This window comes from Pholcus phalangioides, unplaced genomic scaffold (assembly GCF_987345545.1).
Source record: "Pholcus phalangioides strain wild (caught in Gottingen) unplaced genomic scaffold, Ppha-v1.0 ptg000005l_1, whole genome shotgun sequence".
Taxonomy (NCBI): domain Eukaryota; kingdom Metazoa; phylum Arthropoda; class Arachnida; order Araneae; family Pholcidae; genus Pholcus; species Pholcus phalangioides.
The window spans coordinates 7,638,948-7,661,331 of NW_028301598.1; the positions used below are offsets into that span (position 1 = coordinate 7,638,948).

Sequence of the window (22,384 nt, forward strand, 5' to 3'; positions counted from 1 at the left end):
GAATATTTTGTCTTAGTTTCTGTCTGTGAAAAAAAGGTTATCGAACGTAATATCAGTGTTTGAATCTGGTGCATCCTTGAATCTGAAATTGGTCTGCAGTAGAATTGATAGTATTGTACAAAACAATTCTTAGCTTTTTTTTGCATATTTGAAAAACCAACTTTTCCATTTTAACTAACTGGATTCTTGTCAAATTTTTTATTTGATAAAAAACTTTTACACCATGACTTGGCTTTTTAAAAAGCAAATCTTATGTTGTTGGTTTCTGCCAATGTAACCATTTGTCATACAAAACGCATTGGATAATCAAGGAAATGTCTTCAACTTTAGATACATTTACCAAGTTAACATAATTTTTTGCTGCATCATGGTCATTTTCTGCACACAAGGGCTAGTTAGATCAGACTTACAATTAATTGCCAAATCCAAACAACAGCGTTTCACATATTTTTTCTCATATATCTTGCTTAGAGGTGATGTGCTAACCACTCGGTGGCTGGGACTTCCTGTGGTAGCAGTGTAATTTGCAGTCATCTTATTGCTGTTTCTGTTGTAACTCTGCATCAGGAATGATTCTGAAAGGAATGAGAATATGGTATCAAACTCACAACACATCAGAACATCCTTTGGTTCAGAGTTGATTGATCATTGGCAAGGATTAATTTATCAAGGAAAAAAAAATAATGGTGCCAGCCAAATGTCTATATAAGAGCCAAGATATGTTTTTTTTTAAAGGAAAAACTATCCAACATATAACTATTTATTTTGACTTTTCTGGAACATAGCGACCCCCCCCCCCTCCCCCATGGAAAATCTTAAAGTTTTGTTCTGCTCTCAGACTAATTTGTTAATAATTTCCGTACCAAGGGCATATGTGCGTATGTCTTGGTTCACATTGTTTACAGTTACAGTACAGTTTGCCTGGTGTGGAAGGGTTAGTCACAGATACTGACAAAATTTTGGGCTCCAATATCAATGCAGCTTGTTTCCTTGCACTGACACATAAGTGAGAGTATTTTATTTGCTGTGGTAACCTGTTGCTCTGGATTTTTTAATTCCTGATCATTGGCACAACAAACCTGTAACTATTCCTGGGAAATAATATTGAAAGAGATTGTCTATATTATTACACTTGTGATTTTTATGCACATTGGTGGGGTTTCCAAAGAAATAAATTTTTTTTCCTTCCCTTTAGCCGTATTATCCAACAACGTGGGATTTCTTGCAAAATGGTTTTGTAATGTGTGGAATAGTTCTGTTTGCCACCTTCCTGCAGAGTACGTTTTCTAACAACTTCAACCACTTAGCTATTGCTGAAGGTATTCATCTCCGCACAGCTGTGCAGGTTAGTAATTTCTACTTTCTTTTGCCTAAATACAGTGAAACCTGTATAAAACAGAACATCAAGAGACTGAAATTATTTTCCATTCCAGACAGGTTTCCATTTTATAAAAGTGCACACAAAAATATTTGCAGTGATTTATTTCTGTCATTTTGCAAAACTTAAATTTTGGGAATATCAGTCCAACTGCGATAAATAAACCAGTATTAAATAAAGACATGCATATTATTTTCTCAAATTGTTTTATGTTTGCTTTTTCAAACTGCTTTTATACATTTGAAACTTCATATTTAATGTAAACTTCAATATAAAACATTCTCCTGAATAGCAATAGAATGAACATTTTTTTTTTTTAAATGAAAAATTTTTGATATTTAAAATAAAAAATTATTATTTTTTAAAATAGTGACAATGAGATCAACAACCAATAATGTAAGGAACTTGGTAACTATTTAAATATCCGATTTAACCATAATAAATATTCAATAACAGTTTTTCTCGATTTAAAAAGAGCTTTTGACTATGCTGATCTAAGGATACTGACAGAGAAGTTGTCATCAGCTGGTATACGAGGTAATACATTAAACTGGTTTAAGACATATTTAATATAAAACAAGCAGTTAAAATAGATAAAGAAATCAGTAAATTCCTTTTCCCCCAGGGATCTGTCCTTGGGCCGATATTATTTCTTATTTACATAAATGACATATTTAAATTAAATATAAATGGTAAATTAATCTCATTTGTAGACAACACAATACTGTATGTTGAAGATACCGAAATTGCAAATTTACTAAAAAAGTTGAAGATGACCTACACAAAATAAACACCTGGCTGAAGAAAAATAAACTTAAATATACAAAAAACCAAATATATTTTGCTTTAAAACAAGAAATATAAATAATTTAACTAACATAAAAATCAAAATCCGTGATCACTGCCCATGTCAAAATATTTTACAATATAATTGCCATGAAATTGATAGAGTTCATGAATACAACTACCTAGGAATAATAATACAAGATGACCTGAAATGAAACTCACAATGTGAAAAAATAATAAATAAATTAAGAACATATGCCACCATTTTATATAGATTAAATAACACAATCGACGATAACTTTCTAAATGATTTATTTTATGCTTGGATATACTCAATAGTGACATGGAATCATTACTTGGGGAGGTGCTTATCAAACAAATATACAAAACTAGATAATATGTGTAATAAAATAAGATCTCAAATAACAAACATTATAGCAAACAATTATATAACAGAATGTCACAAACTAACTATAAGACAAAACTATATTTATAGATTGAGAATTTTATTGTTCTTAAATAATGAATGGTTGGAAACGAAACAAAATAGAACCTCATCTGGATTGAATAACTTACATCAAGTGCTGAAAACAAATAAAACGTTATTCCAAGAGAGTTATAGATATACTGCCCGAAAAATAATGAACCAATACCATGCAACTAATCACACAAATAATAACATAAGATCCAATCATAATATATTTATATTCTCAATAAACAATAGTTTACAATCCACACTACAGCAATAATGGATCATAAAACAACACAATTAAAATAATTCATTCTAAAAACATCAAAAATCTAACCATTCCTGTAATTAATTTAAAAATACATGTGGATGCATACTGTATGTGAATTCTGTGTTCGTCAACTGACTAATTCTGTATGTTTAGATTTAAATAAACATATATATGTATATTTTCTTTGTTGAGACTAAAAATATATATATGACTTTATAAAATGTTAACAATTAGTACTGTAACAAGGCTGTTGCATAATTCAATTAACTCTTTAATTTATCTTATATTGACCCATTGGAAGGACTATCAGTCCCTTGGGGTCACAGTGTCTGTGTCATCGTAATGTTACTTTTTGTGGAGTTTTTTTTTGTGTTTTTCTCAGTTTTTGATTGTATGTTTTATGTGTTGTGTTCAGTCCAATATAAAAAAAAAACACTTGTTTATGAAAGAAAGATTCCATATCTCTAGCACTTAAATTTTGTGTTTCCTCTTGCCTCTATGAACTACATTTTTGTGTTTAAATCCACGACTTATTTCTTGCGGCTCGTCACCATCTCTACATTGAATGAAATGCTAAAACATAGTGTCTCAATTGTGAACAGTAATTGAGTCTTTCTTGTCAATTCCTCTTCCGAACTAGTTTAAAGGAAATTATAAATGTTTTTCTAAGAAACACAGGAGTGTTTTCTGATGAAAACCGCAATTTCCATTGTAGATGGAAATGCTAAATAGGCTTTTGTCAAATTTTGAATTCAAAAATTGGAGAAAAACTGAGAAAAAACAGCATAAAGGGGGAAGAGAAGCTTTGTCCGTGAGTTTATGGTGTTCTTCCCTACTTTTCTCCGGTGTATGAATTCAATTATCTCAGAGAGACAAGGGCAACAACTTTCTAATTAGGCTTTTCAGAACAGAACGTCCATATAAAAAATTATTTTTTGTATTTTAATAACTGCAACCCCTAGCAATATGAATGATGTATCTGAGTTCCACAAGTTATTTGGATATTTTTTCTAACTGGAACTATGCCAACAGTTCGCAGTAAAATGTGCCCTAGGAATCCTTACTACCTTGTATATGTGTATGTTACACATTTTTTAGAGTAAAAACTAGTTGTGAGATTTTTTTTGTTACTATTAGAAGTATTTTTTCTTTTAGTGCCTTGTTTACAAGAAGTCCCTTAGGATGAGCTGCGCCTCTGGATTGGACACTGGAGCTCTTGTGAATCACATGTCTGTTGATGCATTCAATCTCATGATGCTTTTCTCTATGGGTCATTATATCTGGGCTGTACCAGTGAAAGTGAGTTTTATTTTCACTCCTTAAATTGTATAAGCTATATAAACAACAATTTTCTGTTGGATGTGTTGGTCTTTTGAGTTACCATAATTTCCTGTCTATAAACTTGTGCATACATTAAAGCATGGATGTGTACAGCCAAACCTCATTAGCAGGTCACCCGGATAATGCATCATTTCGCTTAAAGTAATTTTTTTGGAAATTTTCATTGTCTTCTATGGCACTATAATGTTATTGAACTCCTGATAATGTGTCTTCAAACTCAGCTTAGGAGGTTTTTCTTTTGTGAAAAATACCTTCAAAAATTTTCATCTAAATTGACAATTCTTGATACTATAAGTTCAACAACCACTTATCGGTGGTTATCCCATCATTTTGCATTAGCATGGCTAAGATATGGATAAAGATGGTGGGCTTGTAAAGCTCAGTTGGGGGTGGGTAGCTCGGCCAATAGGCCTGGCGACAGGATGGAAAGACTTGTGACAATGATTCCCAGTTTTCATCTGATTTTGATGAAAGGATTGCTTCTTCAACTCATAATTCTCAAGTAAAAATTGTTTTTTCTTTGTCACTGAGAATAAAAAATGAAATTTTTACAATTCATTTTTATTAATGTTTTGCTTTTAGTTAAAAAAAAACTAAACTGTCATACAAGACAATGATAAGTTCGTAAGTTTCTGTAAAGAAATGTATGAAAGTGTGTTTACACTGAAGCTGGGTATTTTTGTGTCATTAAAATACATATTTGCTAAAGGTTTTTACCAGAAAGATTTACAAAATGTTAAGAAGCCAAGTATAAAAATTGTGGCCCATTACAACGAAATTTTCACTCTCTGTGTTTTCTTAATAATTTTAAAAATTCTACTTTAAATTTCCAAAAATGGCAAATTGTGCATTCACATGAAAATGGTAAATGATAATGAAAATAATATTGCTGCATCCTTTTCATCATTTATTGACAATGTACCATTCACAATATTCATTTTTAAATGGATTGATCAATATGAATATTCAGAAAATACAAGTATTTCACTTATTTTGTAAAGCTACTGACGGATACAAACAAGACGTTCAGAATATGCACTGTCCATAGTAAATATGATGACAGTTGAATGGCCTCTTCCACAAAGCCATTTAACTGCAAAACATTCATATATTTATGGATTTCTCTTGAGTTCTAACATTTTAATGTTCTCTGTCAGATTATTTTGTTGCTGTTCCTGTTGCACATGCATTTAGGATACAGTGCTCTCATCGGTGCTGCAACAATATACATCTTGGCTCCCATCCAATATTACATCTGCACTCTTCTGTCAAGAATACAGAAGAAAGCTTTGGTTTGTATATTTTGGTGTTAATGCATGTTTGTGTACTCTGTGTTGTTTATTTTCATACATTTTTGATTATGATCTCTTTTTAAACATTTTTATTAAAAACAGGAAATATCTGATGAGCGTTTAAAGAGGACAACTGAACTACTCCAAGGAATAAAACTTTTGAAGTTGTATGGCTGGGAGGCGATGTATGCTAATTTGGTTCAAAATATTCGAACTGAGGAGCTGAAAGTTCTTAGAAGCGATGCCATTTGTGTTGCTATCAACAGTATGCTTACTCATGTATTTTATTTTAAAATTTAGCAGATAATTTAAAGGTTCAATGGCTGATTGGGTCAGAAAGAAACACAAAAATGGAAAGCAAAGAAAAAAACCCACTTGATATTTATCATTAATGACTATAATACTATAATCAGATATGTATTTTTGAGCATGTGCAACCTATGCAACCAAACAGAACAGGAAAATCTCTGGGGTAGTAAATTTTTGGGTGGCAGTATGCATTATTGCTTTTGAGGTTGATTTGGGCACAAAATATTTGACTACTACTACTTAACCGAACATGTACCTCGTACACATTCCTTTTCGGAATTTCTAACGAATCGGCACATGCCGGAATGCGTGTTCTGAGTGTATGCTTGGCCCTAACGTATTTATGTTGTTGAGTTGCGCTTGTTTCATGTTCATGCTACCATCTGGCTTCCATTTTCTGAAGTAAGGATGGAAATGCTTGAATTTTCATGTTTTGTGAGTATCATGTTGTAGGCCTGCCTGCTCTCTGCGGAGAGACTTTTTCAAATGGGAGATCTGCTCACATTCCTGCCTTGAAGCTGGAAAACCGCAGAAAACCAACTTCAGCCGACCACCACTGTGCCGTCAACGGGATTCGCACCCGGATACTCGGGACAAGAGTCCAGCACGATGCCCACACGACCGCACAGCGGCAAAAAAAAAAGGAGCATGATGATGAAAGGCTGAGGTTGAGTTTAGTGAGCAGTGATTTTTGCTGTAGTAGAAAATATTTGACTTCACACAAATATGAGCCTAACTATAATATTAGCTATTTTGCTTGGTTCTTTGTGTGTATTTGTATGAAGATAAGTTTAAAACTTGTGGATCACAGTTTTTAGCAAGTAAGGTAACCTTTAGCTTCGAGTTCTGATTATATTTTTGCCTTGCTGTTCAGAATTTGCAGAATTAAATGTTATTTATAATTTTGATTCCAGATTTCTCATTGAACATATACAGGATTTGTACAGTCCTTGAAAATTCTTGAAAGCAAGTTCATTTTCAAGTCTTTAAAAGTCCTTGGAAAAAAAATAATAATAGTTTTCAAGTGCCTGTAAGTGCTTGAAATTTTTTTTTGTATGTGAATTTCTTCCATCAATTTTTGTTTTCCCCTCAATTAAATCCTCCCAAACCATTTTCCACTGGGGCGAAAATGAGTAGAGCAACAACAATGAGTTATGAGACAAAACAGGACATATGGTCACTTATACCCGTGAGCTCAAAAGGATGTTGTGTAAAATCTGGTTGCAAAACACTATGCTTAAGATATTGCTTCAAAATATTTTAAACTATTGAATTAATATATTAATGAATGTCTGTTGCATAAATGTAGGTTGGCAATATTTCCCCCATACAAATATATGGCAAAACTGCCAAATGTCACCAAAAATGATGCCAAAGTAAGCAAAGTTGCCAGTTATTGCATAAATTGCCAAAAGATCATCAAAGGAAGAAAATGAAGCACCATTTGCATTGAAGCAGCAGAAATGCCACTGTACTCTAATTTATTCTAAAAATCTGGGTCCTTTTTGAGTGAAAGTGGGGCCCCTCATGAAAAAATTTATCTTGAAAAAAGTATGCCCCATAATTCAGAGGTATATCTATGAATTCAAAGAAAATCTCCTTATTTGTCAACCATTGAAAAATCGTACGACTGGTAAAGACATATTTGAAGCAATTGATCATTATTTCGTTGAAAAAGGAATTCAATGGTCAAAATGTATTGGGCTCATCACAGATAGAGGAAAATCCTGGTTCCAGAAAAGGAGAAATTTTGCTAGAGCTCGCATCAGATATCACTCTAAAGAATATCTTCAATGGCGGAAGGGTGAACCTAGTCAGTTTTTGGGCTCGTTGTGGTGAAAAATAACGATACATTTTTATGGATAAGTTGGGAGTGCCAAAATGTACATGAAAATATGGGTCATATGGCCACCCTACATATATGACTATTGACTACACATGCTTTCTGATTTTTTTTTATCGAAAGCACATTTCAATAGTGTTTGAAACATAAAATTATTTCTGCTGAAATGTCCCTTGATGAAACAATTTTTTCTTTAAAGCAAGATCTTTAGAACTTAATGTTGTCTATAAGCTGAAATCAGAAATATAACTGTTTTAAAAATTATTTATCATTAATAAATTGGTATTTAGAACTCAAAATTAAAATGAGTAAATGTGGAACGTAAAAAAAAAAAATCAAAATTTTTATCAATCACGATATTTCCTTGAATTTTTAAATTTTACCTGGAAAAGTCCTTGAATAGTCCTTGAATTTTTCCATTTTCAAAAAGTATGAACCATGATATACATGAAACCATATCATTTGTTATTTTCACATCTGTAGTGACTAGTAATTAAAAAAAAAGTTAAAGAATATCTGGATATACTCACCTTTTTTGAATGTTTCACTCTTGAAAGTGCATCTGTCTGAGATATAAAGCGGGTGTGCTCAGTTCCTTTAATGTTCAGAATCTGCTCTTAATGGCAGGGTCAGTTTATGACGTATATCAACGGCCTAGTTCAAAATGCAACAACTCAAAAATTGTATTTTTGTGTTATGCATGCCACGAGAACAGCAGAAAACACCTATGTATTTCCCCGACACAACTACTCCAAACTCTGCTTATATGCTGCGTACTGAAATTAAATCTGAGTTGACTCCCGTTGAGTTCCATACAAAGTAAATCTATAAAAGGCAGATATCTCAAAACAGGAAATTTTGAGGTGTTGCCTTTTTTGAACTAGGCCGTCAAGACCTGAGTTGTGCTCGGTTTGAAAAAAAAAATATATATATATAGAGTGTGTAAATGACTATAGCATGCCAAAATGAACCAAATGCATTGAAATTATTTTCTACCTCTTCTACAGCTTTCGTTACCCAAGGATCATCTATTGTTGTCACATTAGTGGTAAGATTTTTGATTTTTTTTTTAATCATTGAAGAAATTTTTGTCTTAACTGTTGAGTGATTTGAGAGGTTTTCAGTGTTTATCTAGAAATATAAGGATGTTGTTTTGTAAGTTTTCTACAATGGTAATCAAACATTTCATGAAGCATGAAATACGCTGCCTCTGTTGAAGTTCATTAAACTTTTTGTTTTGGTCACAGTCATTATTAGATTACTCATGTCTTTTATAACCATTATTATAATTAGAGCCCGGAAGTTCAGGCATAATGCCATAAATGTCTATATTTGAATATTTAAAGAAAAAATGTTTTTTTTTCCCACTTTCCCTGCCATAAATGCCTATTTCATTATTTTTCTTTTATCCACGAATTTTAGTCTATGTTCACAAAAAAAAACTGATATGAATCTTGCATAAGTTTGAATCTGCAACATGATGGCTATAATTGTAATTTGATATATCCCTTCCATCAGTGAAAATGACTCGTGCCAACACCTTTGGGAGGGGGAATGCACATGAGAGCCTAGCCAAAGTTTAGAAAAAATGGTTGATTTCCGTTTGTAGCTGTTCTTCACATTGTACAGTAGCACTAAATATCCAGTAGAGAGGAAAAAAGACCTTGGGCACTACAAAAAGCTTTCCTTCTGACTCATCCATCCCTTCGTTTAATCATTGTTTAGAAAAGAAATGAGGTAAGAAGGCAATATATTAGGAATCACATTTTCTGATCTTTGAGTGGGGGCTTTGAATTCATAAAAATAATCATTTGTACACGATTCTCATAAAATAAAAGAATAGCAAACCCTCTTGAAATCTGACATGTTTGTTTTTTGCTAATTTGCCGACAATTGGAGAATTTTCCTATATCAATTTCCAGGAACTTTTCCTCTATCTTTCTCAGAAGACGTTGAGCTTTCACCATTACTGACTACAGTACAACGATTCTCTTGTATAGGCCTTGGCCTACAGTAATGTATAAATAAATAACCAGAAACAGGAGAATGAGGGGAAAAAATAAAAAAAAAACACTACAGAAAATCAAAGTTTCGACCTAAAAGTTTTCTTTTAGGTCGCTATATATCAATGGGATCAGGATTTATAGATGCTGGTAGAAATCATTGTCATCCTTCCTCTCCAATGTCCATCAAGTGAACAATCTTAGTACAGCACTTAAATATTTTCCTATCTCCACCAACAGATTAGTGTGGGAAAAATTGCTCAAAAGAAAGAGAAAGTGAGGAAGATTCTGACAAACTTACCTTCAGTGCTAGTAATAGCTGTGAAATGCCCATGTCTCCGAATGAATTGCTGTAAAAGTATACATGTGAGATGGCTTCTCTTATAACCTAACCTGTGTGTTAATCTAAGCAAAATTAATCATGCCTAAAGTAAAAGTGTGTGCAAATAAAAAATTCGAAAATTTTGTGAAGGAAAGGGGTTTATATAGCTGTGATGTTTCCTATACCGACGAAAGAGTTTTTTACTGCAAGCTATATGAAAAATTGATGAACTTTGAAAAAAAAATTGTAGTTCAACACTTCAAAACATCTAAACATAAATTAGCAAAAGATGGAAAAGTATCATCCATGGTATCAACATATTTTTTCCAGGAGTCCTCCCAAAAATCAGTTTTCTTTAGATTTATGCAAAGCATTTGTAAATGCTGGCATTCCACTTTGGAAACTAGAACATGAAAGTGTGCAGAAGTTTTTGGCAAAATATACCAACCAAAGTGTTTCCACTAAATCCACTTTAAGAAAGATGTATTTAAACAAGTGTTATACGAGAAGTTGTTCATCAATTTCAAAATGGCATTGGAACACAAAATATATGGCTATCGATTGATGAAACAACCAATGCAACTGGAAGATATATTGGGAATGTGATTGTCGGTATGATGGATCCTCAAGAAGAATAAAAAATATTTCTGCGCTGACATATCGGAAAAATTGCAAAAAACAAGCAGCACCATGATTGCTCAGTTATTCACCATGTCATTGACTCTGCTTTGGCCGGATGGTATCAAACATGAGAAAGTGCTTTTGTTTTTGATGCACGCAGCCCCATACATGAAAAAAGCTGGGAATGTGTTGAAAGTTTTGTTTCCTAACATGCTGCATGTGACATGTCTTGCACATGAATTGCACAGAATTGCAAAAGAAGTAAGAGGACTTCATCCGGAAGTAGATGTGCTTATTTCCGATAACATTTTTTTTGTAAAAGCTCCTTCTGGAATTCAAGCCTTTAAGGAAATCCCTCCAAACATTCAGTTACTTCCAAAATCAGTTCTTACAAGATGGGACGCGTGGATATTGGCAACCACATATAATTGCTCTAATTTTGACAAAATATCTGAAGTGGTGAATAGTTTTTTTGATGAAAATGCCGTAGCGATAAAAAGAAGCAAAGAATTACTCCTTCCAAAGTCAGAAATGATTTAGCATTCATATCAATATATTTTGGAAAACTCTCCAAAGTAATAAAATCTTTAGGAAGGAGAAATATATGTCTAATAGATACATTGAAAATTGTGCACTGCATCCTAAAAGAATTTGTGTCTGTTCCTGGCAAAACCGGTGAAGCCATCAGAGAAGTGTCAAACGAGTAATCAGGGCTTTAACACCATAAAGAACATAGGGAAAGTTCTTAATGTGAATACCACGGTAGATCTGCATATTTCTCCAACCATTACAAGTTTTATCTGTTTCATGCTCATCACCTCCATTGAAGTAGAGTGATCTTTTTCCCTGCACAAAAATAATATTAACTGACTGCAGACAGAACTTGATGTTTGAAAATTTGAAGAAACACTATATTATGTGCAACAAAAATATATTTTAGAACTGAATCGATCTTCGGTAACAACCACATAAAACAAACGTAAGTAATATTTATTTGATTTGACAACATTCCTGATGTTATATACAATGAAAACCCGCTATAACGACACTTGACATAACAATAAATCCCTTTACAATGATATTTTTCTGTCTTATTTAGAAATGCCAGTGCTCTAATGTTAAACTGCTGCCGCTCGATATGATAACTCCTCTACAATGATATTTTTTCTTGATCTGCAGAGTACCGTTATATCAAGGTTTCACTGCATATGGAGCATTTTGTTATTATTTTGCACGATAATATTTTCTATTGGCCAAAGCATATAACCCTTAATTTTAGTTAGCTTTTTTTTTTTTACATTATTTATAAATACCTTTTTCTAATGCCTTTTTGCCTGCCTATTTTTCCGTTTTTAGTGCCTAAACTTCCAGGCTCTAATTATAATATTTGAGAAAATGTTTTTATTAATTTAATTTAGAGAATATCTTTTTCCCCTTAGGCATTTGGCATCTATTCACGGATAGAAGGCAAACCTCTAACACCATCTGATGTATTCACTGGCTTGGCTCTTTTCAACCAGTTGACAGTTCCATTGTACATCATTCCCATGGTCATACCAATGGTTATAAATGCTGTGGTGCGTTTCGTTTTCACCTGTTCTTATCAGCTTAGTTATATAACTTCATTTTTGAAGGTTTAGGAAGAATAAATGTGTTTTGTTTGAAAGAAAAAGAATCTGGTTTCATAAAAAAAAATGTTTCAGTGTAATATTATAATGTACTACCTTTAATTCCTGGCACTGCCCAGGTTTTCTTCAATTACTGTGAGGATTAAAAAAATGACAAACCATTCTAAAAGAATAAACTATTATACATAGTCCTATATACTGGCAGCGTTAAAAAGTGACAAACCTTTGTAAAGGCATATCTATAGCTCCCTGTTGGGGTGGGTGATTTTACACCCTAAAACTTAGTCGCTACGAATAAGGTGCCTATACGTTCCACATTTTGTTCTGTATGTTTTGGGACTTCCTGTTTTTTATTTTTTCTCCTTCCCGACTTTTTTGAAAAAATGTCCCATTTTTCCCATTTTTTAATCAAGGTTTTCTTGAATTTGTTATTTAGTAAAAACGTTGATACAGGTAATTTTTAATGGCTTGAATGCAATATTATCATGTAGAAGTTCCAAAAATTTCATGAATCATCACATTTCCCTGGGGGTGGGATTGATCATCCCTGTTCCCCCCCCCCATAGATACAATTATTATCCTGAGGCATACACATGGCTGAAATGTGTTATTTAAAACCACTGTAACCAAATTAAACATTTCAAAAGTCATGTTGCCGAAAACTTTTCACCTATTTTGAGCATTTGCCCAGATCTGGCATACTTTTGAAGTAGCCTATAATTCAAGTAGGGTCCTACTTCGCATATATGCAAAATTTGACCTTTTCTTTTTTCTTTTGCAGGTATTTATCATGGGGGGCAATTCACTACATCAGAAGATGAGTTATTCCATGCATTTACAACCCTGTTTGGGGGGGGGGCAAACTTGCTGCTATGCAACAACCTAGAATTGTCCCCAACTAACTGAAACTGATGTCCCCAAGTCAAAATAGTTGAATGCCAACATAATATTTCATGATCCATCATATCGATTCCCTTGAAAATCTTGAATACTTTAATTATATCTCCACGACACGTATGTTGTTCCAAAGAAAACATATTCAGTGAAAAAATCAAGTCTCCTTACATTATTAATACTTGATAAGAAATATACATATATATATTTTTTCAATTAATAGAGAATGGTTCTTTGGATTTGTATACCAGATTATTATCGAATAGTATGCGTTTATAAAAGAAACAGCTGCATTAAAAAACTACTTTACATTAAAAATAGCTACTGCTTTCTTTTTTTTTCTTCTCTTATAACAAGTTATGCTTTATTCTATTTTGTCCGCAAATATAGAACATACCATACTCTTTCAAGGCTTCCAGTGGTGGTTTATTTCGCTATTTATTCTTACAGCTTTTGGAACATACCAGTCTGCATTCTGTGCTCTTTCTTATGAATAGCAAATAACATGAGGTAAATTCCACTTCATCCAAAATATTCTTACATTGACAATGTAAAATGCATTAGATAATTCTTTTTTTATATATATAACTATCTTTTGCTTTTATAAAATTTGTACTTTTCATCTTTGCTTTATGACCCTATTAGTGATGCTACCTATCTTTGCTAGCCAAAATCTTTGCTTTGATTTCTTGCCACTGACTTGTATTCAAAAGAGGTTTCAGCCTGCAAGATTTTTTCTTAAATCCTATGACGTGAGCATGTGGTTTGGGTAGGTAACAGAGTTGCGTGACTAAATTAAAACTTTCCAAGTCTTTCTACAAAAATAGGCTTTCTCAATAAACCTCTAATTTTAGCGGGTATATTTGATTGCTAGAATGTGTTAAATGGTTGCTACCGGTGGTATACAGGGTGTTCTTTAAGTGCTAGCATGACCTTTATGTCATCAACTGTCTGTGGTAAAGTGAGATTCCAAATTAAAAAGTGCTCAAAAGGAGTTCAAAAATTACCTTGTACCAGTTTTTAGAGTGAAAATACAGTGCGTCACAATTTTTTTTTATGTTTCCAAGTGTAATATTCACAGATATTTTCGAAAAATGAAGGAAATTTAGGAAACAGCCGTGTTAAATGCAGGTAAAATGGTTTTTCTGCATTTAACGCTGTTTTTTACTAAATTTCCTTTGTTTTTAGAAATCTAATATCTGTGAATATTTTGCACTTAGAAACATATTTTTTTTGTTATCAGGAAAGAGAGGGCAGCAACTTTCTATTTGGAAGTTAGAGAACAGGGGGATGTATAAGAATTTAGATTTTTTATTTTGTTACATACTGTATTCTCATTCTAAAAACTGGTACAAGGTAATTTTTGAATGCCTTTTTAGAATTTTTAAAACTGGAATCATACCTCTTTAACAGATGGCTGATTAGATAAAGGCTGCTGTGCTAGTACTTAAAGAACACCCTGTATAGTTTATGAATATTCTTTTATTAAGAAAAATTGACTTGTGCATGCATGCTAATGCATGTTTGTATCAGGCATTAACTAAGAAATTACATTAATTTCAGTGGTATGTGTGAAGATTATCCGCATTCCTTGAGTCTTGTTTTTTCCCTCAAGAAATATACTTAATCCAAAAGAAAGAATAATGTAAAGCATTATTGATTTCCTATTTCAAGGTTAGCACAAAACGTCTCACAGAGTTTTTGAATTTGCCAGAAGTAGACATGAGTTTGCCATGGAGAGATAACAGTGATGCCCCTCCAGCGAAAGTTGAATACTATCCAGAAACTGGAAGCGTTCTTGTAAGTTGGATCTTTAAATCTTTATAGGTTCAGGTGGATATCATATGTTACTTTAGAAAAAGAAAATTAGGTTTGTTTAAAAATAAAATGTGTAAAGAATTTTGTCATTGGAAATAGGTTAGAAAGTGCTGCACTAATTTTATCTTTCATTAGTGTGAAAATTTGTATTTTCAATACCAATTCAATATATTTGTTGTAGGTTGCTGTTTTTCGATTTGTTCTTTGGTACTCACTGTATAATGCTGTCTTGCAATTTGATCACCAAGAATTTGACAATCAAATTTTTCTGGACTGCATATGCAAAAAAATTACCATATAGACTTACAGGGAAACACCTATATAACGATACTCAATAAACTGGAGAAATGAACTGTTATAAAGGAGTTAAGAAATTATCATTACAGATGAAATATATTAACTTGAAAAGTGTATCAAGACTAGAGAGTAGTATTGTTATGTAAGTGATTATCATTATTGAGGGTATCGTGTGCTAAGTAATGTTTTCATTGTACAGGGTGGGCAAAAAGTCTGTAGAAACTTTAAAAATGCATAAAAAACCGGAAAAATAACAGAAATAAAAACCGTTTGCAGTGTTAGCATTGCTAGGTCGTGGGAATTTTTTTGACAGGAAAAAAACTTTAAAAACAGCGATAGGTGGTGCTGGCTGTGACGTACACGAGTCAGAAAATATATGCAAATAATGAACAGAATACCTCTAAATTGTTTAATACAAGAGTATGTGTTCCACATGACCACCACCAGGGGCGTAGCCAGAAATTTCGTTCGGGGGGGGACCACTTTCATTTCGGGGGGGGGACCAAAGTGACAGAACAATGGATTTGGCCATCTTTTTCCCTTTTTTCGGTCATTTTCTCACATTTCAGGGGGGGGGGGACCAGACCCCCAAGTCCCCCCCCCCCGGCTACGCCCTTGACCACCACCAGCACAGGGAATAACACATTGCAGGCAAGTCACAAATCCAGCAACGGCAGAATGCTGCAGGTCCACATACACGGTTTACAATGGTGAACTGGTTGTGGATTAGGAGCACAAGTTCTTATAACCATCTCATTTGCATATTTCCACTGAAGTCGCTTGTACCAGCACCACCAGTCTGCTGTTTTTTGAGTTATTTTTGCCTGTCTTAAAAAAAATTTCTGTGACCTAGCGATGCTCACCCTGCAAACAGTTTTTATTTCGGTTATTTTTCTGGTTTTTATTCGTTTTTAAAGTTTCTACAGACTTTTTGCCTACCCTGTATATATATGTCATTATTGGAAATATGACATTAGTTCGGTGACAGATTAGTGCTGAGTTGTGGGGTGACACTATGTCTGGCCAATCTGTCTTGAACCAACTTAGCGAGTAACTTATTTTATGGACTTACTAGGGGGGCTCTGCCCCCCTGCCGCCTTTGGCGGCCAACCCCCCCCCCCCCCACTTCTCTCCCGGACATATCTTGTTTATTTCGTCCCACTTCATCAGCGTGCTATGGAAAAGGGGAAAGGGACGTGTGAAAGCACCAGCCTACTGAAGAAGCGAATTTTAATGAAAATAATAATAAAGCAACAAAAAACAAATGAGATTCATCAAGTATCCCCAGAAAACTTCCCCATGGGGGTCCCCAGATTCAATTCGCTGAATTTCAGTGGGGCCCCACACTGGATATATCTTGGGCTACCGATGTGTTGCAAATTTTACAATGTTAAACCACAAAAATCAATGAGATACATTCAGGGGCACCGAATTACAACCTGCCAACATTTCCATGAAGCCCTGACCTGCAAGCTTGTCGGACACCCCCCTGTGAGAATTTTTCATTTTTATCAATTTTACAACGAATAAAATCCAGGGCCCCACATACAGTAGCGGGGACACAATACGCAGATTTTTAGTGGGGCCCCAGACTGGCTATATCTCGGGTTTCGGCTGTGGCAAATTCTACAACAGAAAAGAATGAGATTCATCCAGGGCCCCCAAAATCAAACCTGTAAACATGGGGCCCCCCCCGACTTGGAAGCTTGTCGGTCATCCCCCGGTGCGAGTGCCATGAAAAATTTTCATTTGTATTCGTTTTACGAACGAATAAAATCCAGGGCCCCCAAACAATTACCCGGGACACCAATTCGCATACTTTTGGTGGGGCCCCAGACTGGCTTTATCTCGGGCTTCCGCTGTTGCGAATTCTACAACAGAAAAGAATGAGATTCGTCCAGGGCCCCAAAATGAAACCTGTAAACATAGGGCCCCCGACTTGGAAGCTTGTCGGTCATCCCCCGGAGCGAGTGCCATGAAAAATTCCATTTGTATTCGTTTTACCAACGAATAAAATCCAGGGCCCCCAACCAATTACCCGGGACACCAATTCGCATACTTTTGGTGGGGCCCCAGACTGGCTTTATCTCGGGCTTCGGCTGTTGCAAATTCTACAACAGAAAAGAATGAGATTCATCCAAGGCCCCCAAAATGAAACCTGTAAACATAGGGCCCCCGACTTGGAAGCTTGTCGGTCATCCCCCGGTGCGAGTGCTATGAAAAATTTTCATTTGTATTCGTTTTATAAACAAATAAAATCCAGGGCACCCAAAATGAAACCTGTAAACATGGGGCCCCCGACTTGGAAGCTTGTCGGTCATCCCCCGGAGCGAGTGCCATGAAAAATTTTCATTTGTATTCGTTTTACCAACGAATAAAATCCAGGGCCCCCAACCAATTACCCGGGACACCAATTCGCATACTTTTGGTGGGGCCCCAGACTTGCTTTATCTCGGTCTTCCGCTGTTGCGAATTCTACTACAGAAAAGAATGAGATTCGTCCAGGGCCCCAAAATGAAACCTGTAAACATAGGACCCCCAACTTGGAAGCTTGTCGGTCATCCCCCGGAGCGAGTGCCATGAAAAATTTCCATTTGTATTCGTTTTACCAACGAATAAAATCCAGGGCCCCCAACCAATTACCCGGGACACCAATTCGCATACTTTTGGTGGGGCCCCAGACTGGCTTTATCTCGGGCTTCGGCTGTTGCAAATTCTACAACAGAAAAGAATGAGATTCATCCAGGGCCCCCAAAACGAAACCTGTAAACATGGGGCCCCCGACTTGGAAGCTTGTCGGTCATCCCCCGGAGCGAGTGCCATGAAAAATTTTCATTTGTATTCGTTTTACCAACGAATAAAATCCAGGGCCCCCAAAATGAAACCTGTAAACATGGGGCCCCCGACTTGGAAGCTTGTCGGTCATCCCCCGGAGTGAGTGCCATGAAAAATTTTCATTTGTATTCGTTTTACCAACGAATAAAATCCAGGGCCGCCAAAATGAAACCTGTAAACATGGGGCCCCCGACTTGGAAGCTTGTCGGTCATCCCCCGGAGCGAGTGCCATGAAAAATTTCCATTTGTATTCGTTTTACCAACGAATAAAATCCAGGGCCCCCAACCAATTACCCGGGACACCAATTCGCATACTTTTGGTGGGGCCCCAGACTGGCTTTATCTCGGGCTTCGGCGGTTGCGAATTCTACAACAGAATAGAATGAGATTCATCCAGGGCCCCCAAAATGAAACCTGTAAACATAGGGCCCCCGACTTGGAAGCTTGTCGGTCATCCCCCGGAGCGAGTGCCATGAAAAATGTCCATTTGTATTCGTTTTACCAACGAATAAAATCCAGGGCCCCCAACCAATTACCCGGGACACCAATTCGCATACTTTTGGTGGGGCCCCAGACTGGATATATCTTTTGCTTCCGCTATGGAAATTTTTCAACGTTAAAGCAGCAAGAAAACAATGAGATCCATCAAGGGCCCCTGGAAATGAAAACTTTTTACTTATACGTGAAATCTTCCCCGGGTACCCCGACCCTGTGTTGGGAGCACTGCTGTTGTGTGTGTATATTATACATATATATACCTCTCGGCATGGACCTCCTCCCCCCCACAAAGGAAGGGCTGACAGGGGCCACAACGATTCTTATCACTTTTTGATTTTTCACACTATAAATTAATCACAGGGGGGCCCCTGAAAAGCTGGTTTGGGGGCTCGAAATCTAAATTCCAGCCTAAGGGCTCTGCTGTAGGATGTAGGAGCCTCTTGGTACATGCACATAACATGGTCCCGATGGGTCAAATGGGTCCCGATATGTGAATATCGACCCAATATCGATATATGATATCATATCGATATATGAATGTGAATATCGATATATCAATCGAACCCACTTCCGTAACAGAGTTTCCGTCACTCGGTTGCTTAGCAACAGGCCCTTTTCGAGTTTGTTTGTGATTTTATATTATAGAATAGATTACTCTTTTGCTTTTGCCCGATACATTTCATAGAAAAATGGTCTCCTCAAAACACTATTCATTTCAAAAAAAAGTTTTTTGTTATGAATAAAAATACTGTGTGTGTGCGGACTCTCACTAACCTAGCACATATGCGACCACCCTGTGCCAGATTACCGAAATCGCAGGATTACTGGAAGTTCATTGAAAAAAACTTATATAAAATAATATAAACTTCTGTGCACAGACATGCAGTGACATGTTATCCTCTTCTATGTTAAAAAAAAACACTCGCTTACAAAGTGCAACAAACTATTGCATACCTAGGTTAAGTTTGTGATACCCAAAAATGTGAGCAGACACACAACATAATGAAAAGACAAGGAATCTTTTCGCAATGGATCATTTATTCAGTGTTAAACAAATTCTACAATTAAAAATTTTACAATTATTGATCGATTTCCATTTGAATTTGCAATTCTAATCGCAAGAATTAAAGTTCTATTTTGAACTCTATTGACAGTTAATTCTAAGTTGTGTCATAACAAAACAAAAAGTTTACAGAAGTTAAAGTTTTTGGTAGACTTTATATCTCTTAGATAACCTCCAAGTCATTTTGTGACCATTGCAACCAGGCACTAGTAATCCTTTACAATTCGTTGAAATCAAGCATCTTAGTCACAAGGAACTATTGTAGATAGATGCTCCAACATCTCTCCATTGCCACTGATGTTCTCATACAGGAAGATTTCAATGTAGGAAATATATCCGAAAATCAACTGATCCAGTCCAATTCCAATCTTGATATGAAAAAACATCTGTTTTTTCTCAGATGAGACTAAACTCCTAAAAAATCTCGAGGTGATAACATATTTTAGTTACATTTCAAGTTATTACATACAGTGCCGTCTTCACGCATGGACCCACTCAGGCATGGCCCAGGGGCCTCAAGAAGATCAGAAATAGTTGATTTTTTGAGAATTCGCCATGTAGAGCCTTGGAAAAATCACTTAGCCTGGGGCCCCCATGATGCTCTTAAGATGGCCCTGAATATATGTCTGGATCTACTAGAAACAAAATGAGTAGTTAACCAATTGATCATTGCATAACTAAACTTAGGAAGTTTCAGCTAATGGCTAAGAATCGGTAAAAAATGCTAATTGTTAGCTCAACAAACGAGTTCAACTTCAAGAAATAGTGACATGTAGTGATAGATTTGTAGGCAGAAGGGGTATTTATACACAACTGGCTGATAAAGATATTTTAGGACTAACTGTCCTACTTGAACCTTCTGCCTTTGCATGAAAACATTGACGTAATACCCAGGATTTGCACAATTACATGTCACAAACATTTTTACTACAAAATTGTTTTAGCATGGCAACAGAATTAACATCGGGATTGATCAGGTTCACCCAATAAGTCTCATTAGATCTATTATATTGTAAAAATATTGTCAGCAAATGAATGAATTTTGGGCAAGTTTCATGCCCAACCACCCAGAGAACAAGTGAGTACAAATATGTAGTTCAATTATTCATAAAATGTTATCGTTGATCGGCTGTGATCATGACAGATTCTCGAACCTCCATGCTGGTTCGTAACAGGTATTGTTACAAAAGGCCAGATTACTGGACAAGCTAGACCAGTGATTCCCAATGTGGGTGTTGATGCCCCCTGGGTGGGGGCGATAGAATGTTCCAGGGGGGGGGGCGGTAGAAGCTACGGGTATAACATAGGATCCTGTGGGTTAGATTGCGTTTGGGGGCGATGGGAGAAAAACATTTCTGAAGAACGGGCAATGGGACAAAAAATGGTTAGAAAACTGTGAGCTAGACCATAGGTCCCCAAACTTTTTCATTGCTTCTCTTCAGAATTTTTTTTCTCATCCCCCCCTCCCCCAAAATCAAGCCAACCCATATGATCCTATGTTACACTCTTAACTTGTACCGCCCCCGGACCTTTCCATCGCCCTGCAGGGGGCCATATTGCCCACTTTGGGAAGCAGTGGGCTAGACTTCCACAGCCAGATTATTGTTAGTCTACTGTACAGAATGTAGTTTATAAGCTATTTCTATATTAAATGTATTTTTAATGTTTTTAAATGTATTTTTAATGTTTTTAAATGTATTTTTAGATTTAATGTATTTTTCTCTCTCTCTAACTTTCATTTTGTGTTTTGTGTTTCAGTTGCAGGTCAGAGATAACCCCACAGACAGTAGATGTTTTGGTTCTGAAGAATCTGATGGTGTTTTCTTCCCTGACATATACAATTACTCTCCACCCCCTGAAGATTCAACTCTTGTCACCATAAAAAATGGATATTTCACATATGATTTAGGGCCGAGTATTCCAAGCCTGTGTGATATCAATTTACAGATTCCTACAGGTTTTCGTATATATTTTCTACACTTTGTTTTCATAATTTAAAATGAGGAGTGGGGTTTTTGTTTACTTTTGCTGACAGGGGGGGGGGGATTGAATTATGCAATACACGAGCGACTGGGTGTAAATATATGAAAATAGGAAAAATGATTTTTTTTCTTATTCAAATCAGAATTGAAGAAAATCAAATTTAACATCAGTTGAGTGAGGACATTTATCTTCACTCATTTCTTATAAAGCATGTAATTATCAAGAATTCATGTTAATCGAGCTCACTCTCGCTTAGATCAGTTTTTAGTAGAACCATAATCATGCCATTGTCATCAAAGCATCAATACATTTATAGAGAAATGATCAATATGTGGACCAGATTAAGTGTTTCTTATATTTGCTAATATCGAGGGATTTTGGAACCACTGTACAGACTTTTCTGAGCATCTAAAATGTACATGCACTATCAATGAGGAATTGAGGAAAGTTTAATTTTCAGTTTGCCGGCAAGATGTTTTATTGCCTTAACCTTTAATCAATGGTATAAATATTTTTATGGTATTTATGACTTAATTACCAGCATTCGCACAATATATCATTGTGCTGCTGTGTGGTCGTGTGGGCATCGTGCTGGACTCTTGTCCTGATGATCTAGGTTCGAAACCCTGTTCGACACAACCCACTGCATAGTGATGGTTGGCTGAAGTTGGTTTTTTGCTGTTTTCCAGCTTTGAGGCACAAATGCGAGCTGGTTTCCCATTTGAAAAAGTCT

At 35.5% G+C, this 22,384-nt stretch overlaps 1 protein-coding gene across 2 annotated transcripts in view; it reads left to right on the forward strand.

Annotated features, from left to right (window-relative positions):
- Window positions 1–22,384, forward strand: part of LOC149085825 (ATP-binding cassette sub-family C member 9-like) — an 87,630-nt gene that overhangs the window by 15,970 nt on the left and 49,276 nt on the right. For both annotated transcript variants that reach the window (XR_016192685.1, XM_089232263.1), the window contains exons 5-12: window positions 1,196–1,345; window positions 4,060–4,203; window positions 5,403–5,537; window positions 5,640–5,802; window positions 8,697–8,737; window positions 12,075–12,212; window positions 14,832–14,957; window positions 21,427–21,625. Coding sequence is in view for 1 of the 2 variants with exons in the window: in XM_089232263.1 (XP_089088389.1) it covers window positions 1,196–1,345; window positions 4,060–4,203; window positions 5,403–5,537; window positions 5,640–5,802; window positions 8,697–8,737; window positions 12,075–12,212; window positions 14,832–14,957; window positions 21,427–21,625 (1,096 nt within the window). In the remaining variant the exon portion in view is untranslated. The remainder of the gene's footprint in view (window positions 1–1,195; window positions 1,346–4,059; window positions 4,204–5,402; window positions 5,538–5,639; window positions 5,803–8,696; window positions 8,738–12,074; window positions 12,213–14,831; window positions 14,958–21,426; window positions 21,626–22,384) is intronic.